At 40.8% G+C, this 12,223-nt stretch overlaps 1 protein-coding gene across 1 annotated transcript; it reads right to left on the bottom strand.

Moving 5' to 3' along the window:
• Positions 1-825: 825 nt before the first annotated feature.
• On the bottom strand, positions 826-10,651 carry ubald1a (UBA-like domain containing 1a). The gene is made up of 3 exons (XM_053511036.1): positions 10,407-10,651; positions 9,757-9,816; positions 826-2,731 (listed from the first exon to the last, which is right to left on the bottom strand). The coding sequence occupies exons 1-3, from the start codon at positions 10,512-10,514 to the stop codon at positions 2,426-2,428; spliced, it is 474 nt and encodes a 157-aa protein (XP_053367011.1). The 5' UTR covers positions 10,515-10,651; the 3' UTR covers positions 826-2,425.
• Between the last annotated feature and the right edge of the window lie 1,572 nt (positions 10,652-12,223).

Below are 12,223 nucleotides of genomic sequence, written 5' to 3'. Positions count from 1 at the left end.
GCTCTAAAATATTCTCAAAAGTCTTTTCAGGAGGAGTGTAAGCCTTCATTGCTGCACATTAATGGCCATGGTTTGGGACTGGGCATGGTCAGGTGTCCACATACTACTACATACATCAAAGGAGCCTGGGGAGGAATGGTGGAGGAGTCCCCTTTGTGTGTGCTTGTATGTTGCAGAAGAGTGTTTCGGGTGAGTGTCTAGGCCAGGGTTCACCTGGCATAGACAAGTCTAATCAACTTGGCACCATCTTGGTTCCTAAGACATGCCCAATGAAAACAAACACACCAACACTTTAGAATTTAGAGGTGTGGACAGAGGCATGCAGCAACACAGTAAATCAAAGACTGACTCTCCCTCTCTCTGCTAGTGTGTGGTGAAGTGAGGACACCCAGGGTGAGAACTCACTGACCCCTGCACTGCCCATCTCAGATCACCCAGTGTGAGACGCCTGTGTGTTGCTTTCTGTGGAACCATCTGTATTTTATGTTTACTCAGATTTAACTCTTATTTGAGCGGCTCCGGGGCTCTGCAACCTTTATATCACAAGCTCCGAGTATAAATATTCCCCCTAAAGCATTAAAGTGTCAGCAGCAGATTTTAGCACGATGTCTATGCGAAGACATGCACGTAGAACCTGGAGTTGCTCAGAATATAGAACTGAGAGGTTTATGACTCTCCGTGCATGACTTCAATTCATATTTGGAAAAGCTTCTAATGTCATCCTGTAAACATGTTCTGGGCAACGAGATTTACTCAAAAGTTTAAAAGACTAAGAATAAATGATCCACAAAACAATGTTGAGTAGAAGGGAACAAAACAATACCATAGGACATACAATATTTATTTAGGAACACAAACAATGATAAGTTAATTATCAGGTAGTCCACAAATATTGTGGGAATGGTATCAATACAGTCATAAAGGGGAAAACATACATGAAAATCCATTTAGGAACATGTGATCCCAAAAGACAATTTTGATTAGAAAACCGGTGAAAATGGAAAATAAACCCCCGAGCACAAATTTAAAATGGGTTATTGATAGTAAGTTCATGAAGGTTATTATTCTTTTTTTTCCTAAGAGAAACCATTAAATCAATATTTTTAAAAAATGCATTCTCATTTCTTCTTCGTTTTTTTTTTTTTTAAATAAACAGACCGTAAAAACGAGGATGAGTCCTAACCTGAAGTTGAATTGAGACATTTGTCCAATGCCCCTCTTACACCCTCCTCTCTTTGATGAACCAGGAGGAGAAAACGAGAGAAAATTCTCAAGAACAAAAAACAAGACAAAAAACAAACAAACACATTTTGCAAAACAAGGAGATCGTGTAGAATTCCCCAAAAAAAGCAAGAAACTACAAAATATGATATATATTTATATATGAAGACATCATGCAAAGTGGCAAGTCGGCTTACAAACATGTCATAGTAGTCTGGTTGTATGTAGTTTTAATCAGTTTAGGTTTAAGCCCCTTCCCAGCTAAGAAACAGTCTGATCGACGCCAAAGACCTGAAAAAGCTTTCAATAAAATATTCAACCATGATTTCAAAAGAGCTGTTGGTCACCGCAGGGGACAAAAAAGAGTCCAGATGTGTCTAGCAAGCCTAACACTATTGGAGAACATCACTGCGTTACTGCGTTAGGAAGAGAAGCAGGGCCGATACCCTATGTAAAATCCGGCTTTTAAAAAAACGTTTTCATTCAACTAGTGCGATTCCCTGATTGGCTGAGGAAAGTCAGGTGACCAGTGAGGTAAGCAGAGTCCAGAGTCCCAGTATTGACGGTAGAAATGAAAAAAATCCTATCGACTTGCTGCTGCTTGTGTGTGAGAGCCTCACACACTTAACACATGAATGCTTGTGATGAATACTATTCAATAAAAAAAAGAAATGCAATAACAGAGCTCCACTCCTCATGCAATGTCAATCTGTGTAATGTTTCGAGTACAGAAAGGACACCAGATAAAAGCTTGAAAGAAAACGTGACAAAAGTTGCTGCCTTAGAGTACATGTGTGTCCATCTTTCAGAAAATACCAGAAATAATCCTTGGGCATGACGATCATAGTCCCTTTCATATTCATCTATTTTAATGTAGAATAAAAAAAAAAAAAAAAAAAAAGGAAAATTCAGTTGCTTTCTCAGTAATACAATGTGCGTCTCTTTTTTTTATTTTTTATTATTATTATCTTTGCATTGGCTGTTCTCTACTTCACCCCTCCCCTCAATTGTCCGTGTTGCCTGGTGGATTCTTGTTTGTATCACTCTGTCCTTCCCACCTCTTCTGAAGGTGAGAGGACAAAGTGAGTGACCCCTGTCCGGCCCCCGCTCCTCCTTATAATCGTACCCCCACCTTTTGCCTCACTCCTCCCCTTTTCTACCACCCCCAGTGAGAGCAGGGAGAGGGGCCGTACAGTCCGGTTCCTCATCTCTCAGCCTCCATGGCCACGCTGGCCTTCTGTTCAGCGGCTGCTTGCTGGTTGACGGTAGACGGCCAGCCCGGGGGAGGGTGAGCCTGTGTGCCTGAAGGGCCCTGAGTCCATAATCCCTGCTGGCTGGCCACAGGTGGAGTCATGCCCCAGCTGACCGGCGGCGGAGGAGGAGAGGTGGCCATGGATGCCATACTGGGGCTGCTGCTGCTGAAGCTTTCCGAAGCCTTGAGGCGGGAGAACATGGTGAGAGCGTCAGGAAAGTTCGGCGGAGTTGCCGGTGTGTTTGCTGGTGTGCACATCTGCAGAGTTAAACATATATTCAATTAGACACTAGAGACTAGTCAAGGTGATACCAGCAAAACAAACTCAGGAACAAAACAGCAATTGGTATTTACCCAGCTGAAAGTACAGAACAACTCCAAGCTGAGCTGTCCCTGAAGAGCGTTCCGACATTCCTTCCTTTTCCCACATAGTTACCTCTATTTGTTGACCATACTACTTCCTGTTTCTCATCTGTACCCTGGCATTGCGTTCAACACAACCTCACACTTTTCTGCCTTGCCATGACCTCTTACACCTTTCTCCATTGTCCTCGCTGTACTGGAGCTCTCTTTTCAGCACAAATCCCTCCCTTACCGAGGTACACAACGGCCCTCATGGGAGTGCATTACGCTGCAGAGCACCGCTGTCTTCAAAACATCGTAGTCATCTGGTCACTGTGAAAGGCTGCTGCGCTCTTTATCAGTGTCAATATGCACACAAACGCTCTGTTTGCTCTCCTCAACTCCCCAGACATAACAAGGAACTAAAGAGAAACGTTGTACGCTTCCTGGCCAAAACAAGGTAAACTATTTCGCAAGAGAATTCAATTCTTGTCCAGAACTCACTGCTTTCTGCATGCATGCATGTCTACGGGAAGATCTTAAGCTGCTTAGTCATTTTATTGGCCATGAAAGTATTAATATTATATACCTTATATTCCTGATGATGCAGCACTTTTGACCTCACCATTTTAAAAAAGCGCCTGCTCTGCTAAGGGTGCTCGTCACGGTGCCTCGTGCACTTCCTGGTGTCCCCTTCCGCGGGCCACGGAGAGGTATGTGAACCATCTCCAGATTATCTTACTGCTGAGGCCACATTTGCCCACTCACTCACAGCCAGGACGCTCTGCTCTCTCGATTCCGTCAGCAAACTCAAATCCTTTTGTCCGTGGCGCTTATCGACCCATCTGAAAGAGTATCGCCGTGAAATGGCCACAACTGCCCCTCATCGACGGTCAAAAGTCTCGAATGATCTGCGCTCTGCATCACCAATGTCAATTGGAGGCAGGAACTTGGGAAATTGTGGGAGGGGTGGGGAAATAAATCACAGAATTGGGAGCGAAGCTTTAAATGCTAACCTACAGGACAAGACGATATCATTTATGAAGTGCTGAAATGATAACGTGTAGTATCTAATTACTGCACCAGCACGGGGGGGGTGATGAAGGTCAGCAGCTAAATACAGCCTCTAAAGCAAAACACAAGCATCTGTGGAACCTCCATTATTCTAATAGCACGACAAACTGCTGTTCACAAGTGCAGTGTACATAACAAACATGCAGCAACCCACAGCTGTGTTGCTATGGAAATATTTTGGTTGCGAGCGCAGATGCCGTGCTGAGAACCGAGGCTGAATTAAGGCAAACCATTCTGCTTTTAATAATTCTATTTGGAAACATGAATCCAACTTTGGACAAAGAATTAAAAACTCACTCTGCGGATGACCATCCGGTACCACACCGTACCCAAACAACCCCCTGAGTGGGTTTAGCGTTACATTCCAAGCTTTTTCAGACAAGGGCCTGAGTGGACGGTCAAAGTGTAAACAAACGTTGCCTTATTGCATTCCCGAGGATGCCATTTTACAGCCTGAGGCTTCCAGACCAAAATCAGAAAACTCAACAATTCCATCATGGACAAGTAAAGGCAGCTGTGTGGGATCAGAGCTTTCGCTCTCATGTCCACACTTGCAGAGACGAGAATCCCACAGGCGTCCGCGAGCAAGCGGCATTTCCCATTACAATTCAACTAGTGAGCGCTACATGAGTACTTGACTCCGTAAACAAGGGTTGCTAGGATTTATAGCCTTCACGCACGCCTCTGAAAATGTCCCTCTCTCTTCTTTCCTTTATTACGGTTTACTCTATTAACAACAAAGAACAGAGGACTGCTTTCAGATTCCTACACCGCTCACAGGACGGCTCGGTTTATTGACACCGTACAAGCATGCCTGGTTGAATCACAGATTATTGGTGCTGCACGTTTTCTCTCTCCCTCTTTCTCTCTCTCTCTCCATTACACAAACACTCCTAAAGCCTGAGGGATAGGCCGAGTGTGGAGTGTGAATAACACAGGAGCCTTGCAGTTAATATAATGAGGTTTGTAATAGAATAATTGATGGTGCACTGCAGCATTCCATCACAAGACAACAGACTTGAATCCGAAAACACAGGAAAAGGCCACCGTTCTGTTTGAGGGAACAGTGTGTATGTCAGTCAGTGAGAAGCTGACAGGAACACAGTGCGGAGAGACCGAAATAGCGCAGCGGAGTGAAGAGGAGACGTCTCAGATCTGCTAATTTGTTATTCTAGCTTGCTCACATGTAATGCAGTTCTTAAAAAAAAATGTGGAAGTAAACGTTCCACAATTGTGTGTATGTGTGTGTGTGTGTGTGTAAATAAACATATGGTTGCGCACATGTGAGTAAATGATCTCTTAGTTCAGCGTTTGATTATTAACTTGACTGTTGACACACCAGAGAGATTTCAGAACAGAACAATAGACAGTTATTGTCTCTTCTGCTATATATATATATAGAATTTTTCTCCCGTGTATGCTGCAGCAGACTGAAGTGGACCGAATGGTAGATTTTAGGTTCGGAACATGGCACTGTAAAAAGCCTGTGAAAAGAAATCTCTGCTTGAGGTCTTACAAGCATGCGGCAGACGTGCGTGTGTGTGTGTGTGTATACACATGTTCGCACATCTGCTCTCCACACTCTCAGCCAGCTAAACCTTCCACCAAACTCCTGTGTTCCAGGAAGCAGTGCTACTAGAAACACACACAGTCGCAGGCCAAACCACTTCAGATGTGGCTCTCGGGACTCTCTGTGGCACTGTTATTAAAATAAAAACAGCCCCGATTCTAAGACGCTCTGCATGGACTATAATAAGGACAGATAAAAAGGACAGGAAATTGATTAAACTTTCAATTATCTAACTTGTCTAAATATCCCAAAAAAAGGGAGTTCAAAGGAAAGTTCCACCATGCAATTTATTAGGAACACCTGCTCATGCATGCAATCACTCAGTTATTCGATTAGAAGACGGAAGCAGGCAGCATAAAATAATGCGGATATGGGTCAGCTGCTTCAACAAACATCAAGACAGCGAATAAACGCTTAAGGTAACTCGAACACCTCTGTGCAACCACGATGAGCAGAATATTTGTCTTGAAAAGCATGTAAAGTGTACAGGCTACAACATCAGGGTGTACTCCTGTTAGCCGGGACGATTCTGAGACCACTGTGAGCACAGGCTCGGGACACAGCTGAAGACTAGAAAAAGACAAGAATATATGGTTTTCCCATATTGCGTTAACAATATAACAGTTTCTTAAAATGAAGCAAACGCTTTGCTGGTAGTTTAGTAGCCCTATTTACTGTACATCTTAATACACATCATGAAACATGATACTCAGTACCATGATCGAATATATCTATCAATTTCAGCCACCAGCACGAGCCAGAATAATGACATCGCAAACTCCAGTTGTTCTACTTCCCCAATTCCCAGCCTTCAGGAGCCCAAGCAAGCGTCAAGGCTTTGCTCTTCCATTCATAAAGAAATTAGCATATCTGTGGTTAAGCTGCCACAACAATGCTTGGCTCCGTGCCATTCTTTTGCCACTGTGCAGTACAGCTGTACTGGCCATGTGAGACCAGTCCAAGTGTGGGGCTGCTGCTGCTCCTGAAAGCACAAACACTTCCTACGGCACACCCAGAAAAGAACCACATGGTTAAAGTTACCAGAACCTTCACACCCTCCTCAACACTCCCAATGTTATGACTCAGCTAGCTAGAAACAGAGCCGGATAACCCCTCTAGCTGTGGTTGCATGGTTACGTTTTGCTGTTTCAAAACCATCTTTAAAAAAAATCAAAAACCAACAACTGACTTTGGTGGCTTTTTTGGTGGCTTTTAGAGCGTGTGTGCGCCACATTTCTTGAAAACGGTTTTACACATTCAACAATTGTACTTCTTCAGTACTATATCATAGAACTGATCCATTACTACTACAGATAAAACATGTATTATGTAGACCTGGATTACAGCAAAACTTAAGTTAAATTAAAACATATCAAAATAGAGCAGAGACTATGGCCTTCACATATATTCACACATTCACAATTAATCTCATCATGTTAAATTAACTATAAGAAATATTATTTAGTAGTCATAATCTTTTTCAGTTGTCCACTAATTTATTAAAGGCCTTTTTTAAATTATAAAACTACCAAACTATTTTAAAATTTCATTATTCAGATTATACCTTCAAAAAGCCTCTTTTATGGCCTCAGGCCTACTTCCTGTTTGAGCCAGTGTGTGTGTGAGTGTGAGGGTGTGTGTGTGTGCGCATGTGAGAGAAAGAGAGAGTGTGTGTGTGTGTGTGTGAGTGAGTGATTGTAAAGGAGTGTGTTGTGGAGGGAGCAAGGAGAGCATGTCATCTCAGTGTCTGCAGTACATACTGGCCAGCATGCACAGTATTTCCAAATTGAATTCAATTATTCTTTAATGATGGTTTGATTTATTGAATAATAATGAAACTATGGGGTATGGCAGAGTCAGCCTGATTCTTTTTTAGTTTTGGTTTTTGGCCCAATGCAGCCCCAATTTTAGTTCCACTTTCAAGCCAAAAATATTTCATTCTGGTACATGACTCTTATAAATCAGCAATGACTAGTTCACTGATTAACCCAAGAATAACATTATACATAGTGAAGGTATTAATCTCATAAAAACAATCTAATTATCTGGTTCTCTTTGCAAAACAGTATTTTAATAAACCTTAAGATGAGACTTATAAGACTTAAGATAAACACCGGAAGCCATTTCATATAGGAATTTGTGTGGGAATGACTACATACCAGTCTGAACTGTTATATTGTACATATTGACAGCACAAGTACACACATTTCCAAAATTCCATGGCTTAAACTAGGCTAGAAGATGCTAGAAGCTTCAAAAGCAATAGCAGGGTACTTAATGTACTATCACACTCTGTTTAAGTTGGAATTTTACTAATATGTATTCCAGAGTCTTGGGTATTAAGTACAAAAAGTATATCAAAGAAATTGGCCTATATTTACTGTATTGCATATTCTTATGTGTACTTGAGGCCAAAGGGACATCAGAGAGACTCAGTTCTGTCAATCAGAAGAAGTGTGTCAGGGCTGTGGAAATTCTGGGGCAAACTGGGTTTAGGGCCATATCACTAACCAGCAGCCATAAGCTGCATGAGTATGGGCTAAAATTATTATTATTATTATTAATAATATTTTAAATGCATGCACGGTTGTCCTTTGAATGCCATTAAAAGCTATAAGAAGCTGCCCAAATAAAGATCTGATAAAATGTTAAAATAACTAACAAATAGGCTTATGACCACGAATCAATATTATTACATCCTTTTCCTTACATTATGTGGATTTGTTTAGTAAGTATATGTGCCATGAAACCATAGTTACATGATTTCCTTTGTATATATAAAACAGTTTGTTGTGTTATTTGTACACACATTAGTTTTGTTTTAAATGTGTTGCAAATTTTGTTAAAAAGTAAAAAGGCTTTAACAAATTGAGTTTTATATATATACACACACAGACTACAGTGTGAATATATAAAAAATAAAATACACACACTTCATCATTATCTATGCCCTTTTTTAAAATTTTAATTGATGCTTTCATGTGACCGTCAAAAGAGAGGCATACATTTTTTGGGCCTGTCTGTGTGTGTATATTGTATATACATGTATACAGTACATACATACATACTGTACTCCCACGCATACATACACCTCTTGTTTATTTGATGTTAAGTCACATGGGAAACATAGTGAGGCCCTGAGCTGTAGGCATTTGGCGAGAAATGTCAATTCTGACCTTTTGAAAAATGATAAACATATCATTTGAAAGGGATTTTTTTTTAATCATTTTGCATAATATTTTAACTGTTTGTAAATAATAGTGGTTAAGTGGGGAAAATGGCCGGTTCCTGTTAAAAGCAATACAGGAAGCTGACTGATTCAACGGCCACTCAGTGAGGGCATCAGTATGTAAAATTCAATTCAATTTTATTTACATAGCGCGTCATTGTCTTAAAGCAGCTTCACAAATATGAAAAGAAAATTTGAAAAGAAAAATTTATGGACGTGTGAGAAAAATGTGTCTAGATAATAATGAGAATGTCTCTGATGAGCAAGCCAAGGGTGACGGCGACAGTGGCCAGGAAAAACTCCCTGAGATGGCAATAGGAAGAAACCATGAGAGGAACTGGGTGATAACAGATGGAGATGATATAACATCGTGTGTGTTATGGAGCTGAAAGTTCAATATAACAGACGTTCTTAAATTAACATGAAGTCTAGTTCAGCACATAAAATAGGCCCGCGTGTGTGTATGTGTGTGTGAGAGAGAATGTTAAACACGGATGACTAAAAGAATGACTTTAAACAATAGCCCTGTGTGTGTGTGTGTGTGTGTGTGTGTGTATATATATGAGTGAGTGAGAGAGAGAGAGAGAGAGAGAGAGCAGATGCGGGAAATGAATGTACATCCGGAAACATGACCCTCTACAGTAAACGTAAACAGAACACAGTGTGCGAATCTTCGTGATACTGAAAGCTAAACCGAAACCTGGGATAACACGAGCCGCTCTCACACAGCGTGCCTCGGTCATGTCAACCGATGTGACGGCGTGTCCGGCTCTTTCTCCAGGAACACTCACTGGTCGTGTAGAAACGACATACAGACAGTCGTGTTCGGCTTTAAAAGCCGAGCGTGGTCGAGTGTGTTTATTTCTGGAAGCACCGTGTCTCTGCAACATGGCCGACACACACACACACAGCCTACATTGTTATTGTTAGCTCGCTGTGCCTCTTTCTCCTCTGTAGACCCAACACATGGACTCAGATAACACCAGCGATTTAGAAGATTTTCAGCACAAAAACAAGCAAAAACATTTCAAATAAATGTGACGCGACAGATCCGCAATCAGTACTTACCATTTGATGGTGGTGACCGTATGGAATATTTGTCTCTTGAAAAAAGGCACTGAGGGCTGTCTGTAAAAAGAGGACACGAAGAATCAACTCGACTGTACATCAAAACCATTATGATGTTTTATAGATGGCAATTTTTTTTTGAGACAGCACTATCATCTTAGGTTGTGTAATAATAATAATAATAATAATAGGAGATAATTAAGGGAGGGTTGTTAAACGCTGTTTGTTGGAATGCATGTAATCAGTAATGAGTCCAGAGCAGTGCTCTTCTCCATTGCATAATGGCAGTGCGATCTGAACACTGAGCCACGAGGAGATTATTGCCTTTAATCTGGACTAAAAGATAAAGACACCGTAGACACAACAATATAATCTAGATTAGTTTATTTAAAATATATTTTATATATATACATATCCACCGTCGTATGAATTCAGGAAAAAAAACATAACAATAATAATAATAATAATAATAAGTGTGTGTTTACAGGGCGATGCGTTCTAACACGGCAGTGTTTACACACACACCGCGGTGTAAGCCTGAACGCTTTCCCTGTGCCGAAGCGACACGGCGGCGTGGAGCGCGAGCCCTAAAGCCGTCGCCACATACGCACCCATAATAAACAATGTCGTTAGCGTAGTTACCCTCTTACCTCAAACTGCCAGTGTGCCGCCTGCAGAAGCTGCTTGGCCTGATCTGCGGCGCATCCAGCTGTCAGGACGAACTGGTTAATCATCACTTGATGTTTGAGTTCATCCATGTTCGCCGGAGTGTATTTCCGAGCCGCGGACGGTAGTGTTTGGTCTGGGATTCAATTTTTCCGATGATGTTTCTCCCCTTTCCTTTCTCACTCGTCCACCATTACAGCCGGCTGAGCAAACACAAATATTTACTGTAGGAGCGCTGGGGTAAGAGCCTCCCCCTGATTGACGCCCCACGCAGCCAATAGGAGACGAGCTCAAAAGGTGGGAATTGTAGGCGAATCTAGTCCCGTTTTCACATTTCTCCGTCGACGAAACGGGAGTGCGCTACATTACTACAGCAAGCAAACACGTTAAATATAATATATCACTCAGAATAAACCAGACAAATATCCACGTAAGGTATTTTTTCATTTCCAGCGGGAATACATTGAAAGTGTTGGGTCGACAATGTTTTGCCGAGGACTCCATTTCCCGTCATGCCACTCTTTGTTTGTAAAATCCTGTAAGGCTGAATTTTGTGAATGACGGCTGCTCCTGTCCAATTCCCATCCGAGGTCTGCCACTACCTCGCCAAATATGGTAAACAAATCTTCCCAGACCAATTGAATTGCGTGGAGTGACATAAAAGTACAAAGGCAGAAGGAAAGTGTTTGAGATGTGACTGTCTCCCACCAGATTTGCGCAGTGTTTATATTATTAAGCTCTATATTTACATTACTGCTGCAGACCAAACAAATCTATTTAAAGGTGTATCCAGCTTGTTTCTTACCTCAGATAAATACATTTAGCTAAATGTTTAAATTATAAGTCATTTTGTATTTATTTTAAACAATTTGTAGAACCATGACGAATCCCGACAAAATAAATGCGGTAAAACTCTGAAAATTTGTATAATATGCTAGGTTTTCACAGACATGTCTGAAGGACAAACTAGTCACATGACTACTAATCTTTACAATATTTAAAATTTAAGGAAGAAATATAGGTGACAGAGAGAGGAAAAGATTAAGACATACATATATATAGATAGATAGATATATATATATATATATATATATATATATATATATATATATATATATATTTATATATAATCTGTATGTCTTAATCTTTTCCTCTCTCTGTCACCTATATATATATATATATATAGATAGATATAATGTATAGCAGCATAACTCTTTATTCAAGGTAGAGTTCAGATAGGACAGCTGTTTTAAAGATGATCACGTGCTTTGTTTATTATATTATTATTATTTTACACATTACACATACGTTTTCATGAATTAGTCTCCGGCAATACTTTTGATTTTTAAAAAATAATATCGTGTTGAAAAACATGCAATTAAACGCGAAAATTTAACTCATGTCTGCTTCATGCTTATTTCATCCGTAGATAAAAATCATTAGCATTACATCGCATAGTTGTTAGCATTCTGGCTTGAAGTGTCCGGGTTTAAGTCCTGCCTCAAATCTGCATGCATGGAGTTTATATGTTCTCCCCATGCTTGGTGGGTTTCCTTCCTTGGTACTTTGGTTTCCTCCCTCAGTAGTGCGTGTAAATGTGCACTCCACTTTGTGCCTAAAGTCCCCTGGGATATGCTCCAGGTCCCTGTACAGAATAGAAGTTATAGATAATGAATGCATGAATAAAAATCATAGAGGGTCAAAAAAGTCCATAAGCCAAATATTCCATAAAAAGAGAATGTTTTATTATGGGAAAGCGGCCTATTACAGCAACACAAAAACATATGATGCAATTTGCACA

This window comes from Clarias gariepinus, chromosome 14, assembly GCF_024256425.1.
Source record: "Clarias gariepinus isolate MV-2021 ecotype Netherlands chromosome 14, CGAR_prim_01v2, whole genome shotgun sequence".
In the NCBI taxonomy this organism is placed as follows: Eukaryota; Metazoa; Chordata; class Actinopteri; order Siluriformes; family Clariidae; genus Clarias; species Clarias gariepinus.
Note: the sequence above shows the minus strand (reverse complement) of the source record. Positions and strands in the feature narration are given on the sequence as shown.

Excerpts from the sequence above, each read along its gene's own strand:
- ubald1a (XM_053511036.1), bottom strand. The coding sequence starts at position 10,514 with ATGGATGAACTCAAACATCAAGTGATGATTAACCAGTTCGTCCTGACA. Across the intron at positions 9,817-10,406 it reads CGGCACACTGGCAGTTTGAG|ACAGCCCTCAGTGCCTTTTT; the intron begins GTAAGAGGGTAA and ends CTCTTTTTACAG. Across the intron at positions 2,732-9,756 it reads ACGGTCACCACCATCAAATG|ATGTGCACACCAGCAAACAC; the intron begins GTAAGTACTGAT and ends TTAACTCTGCAG.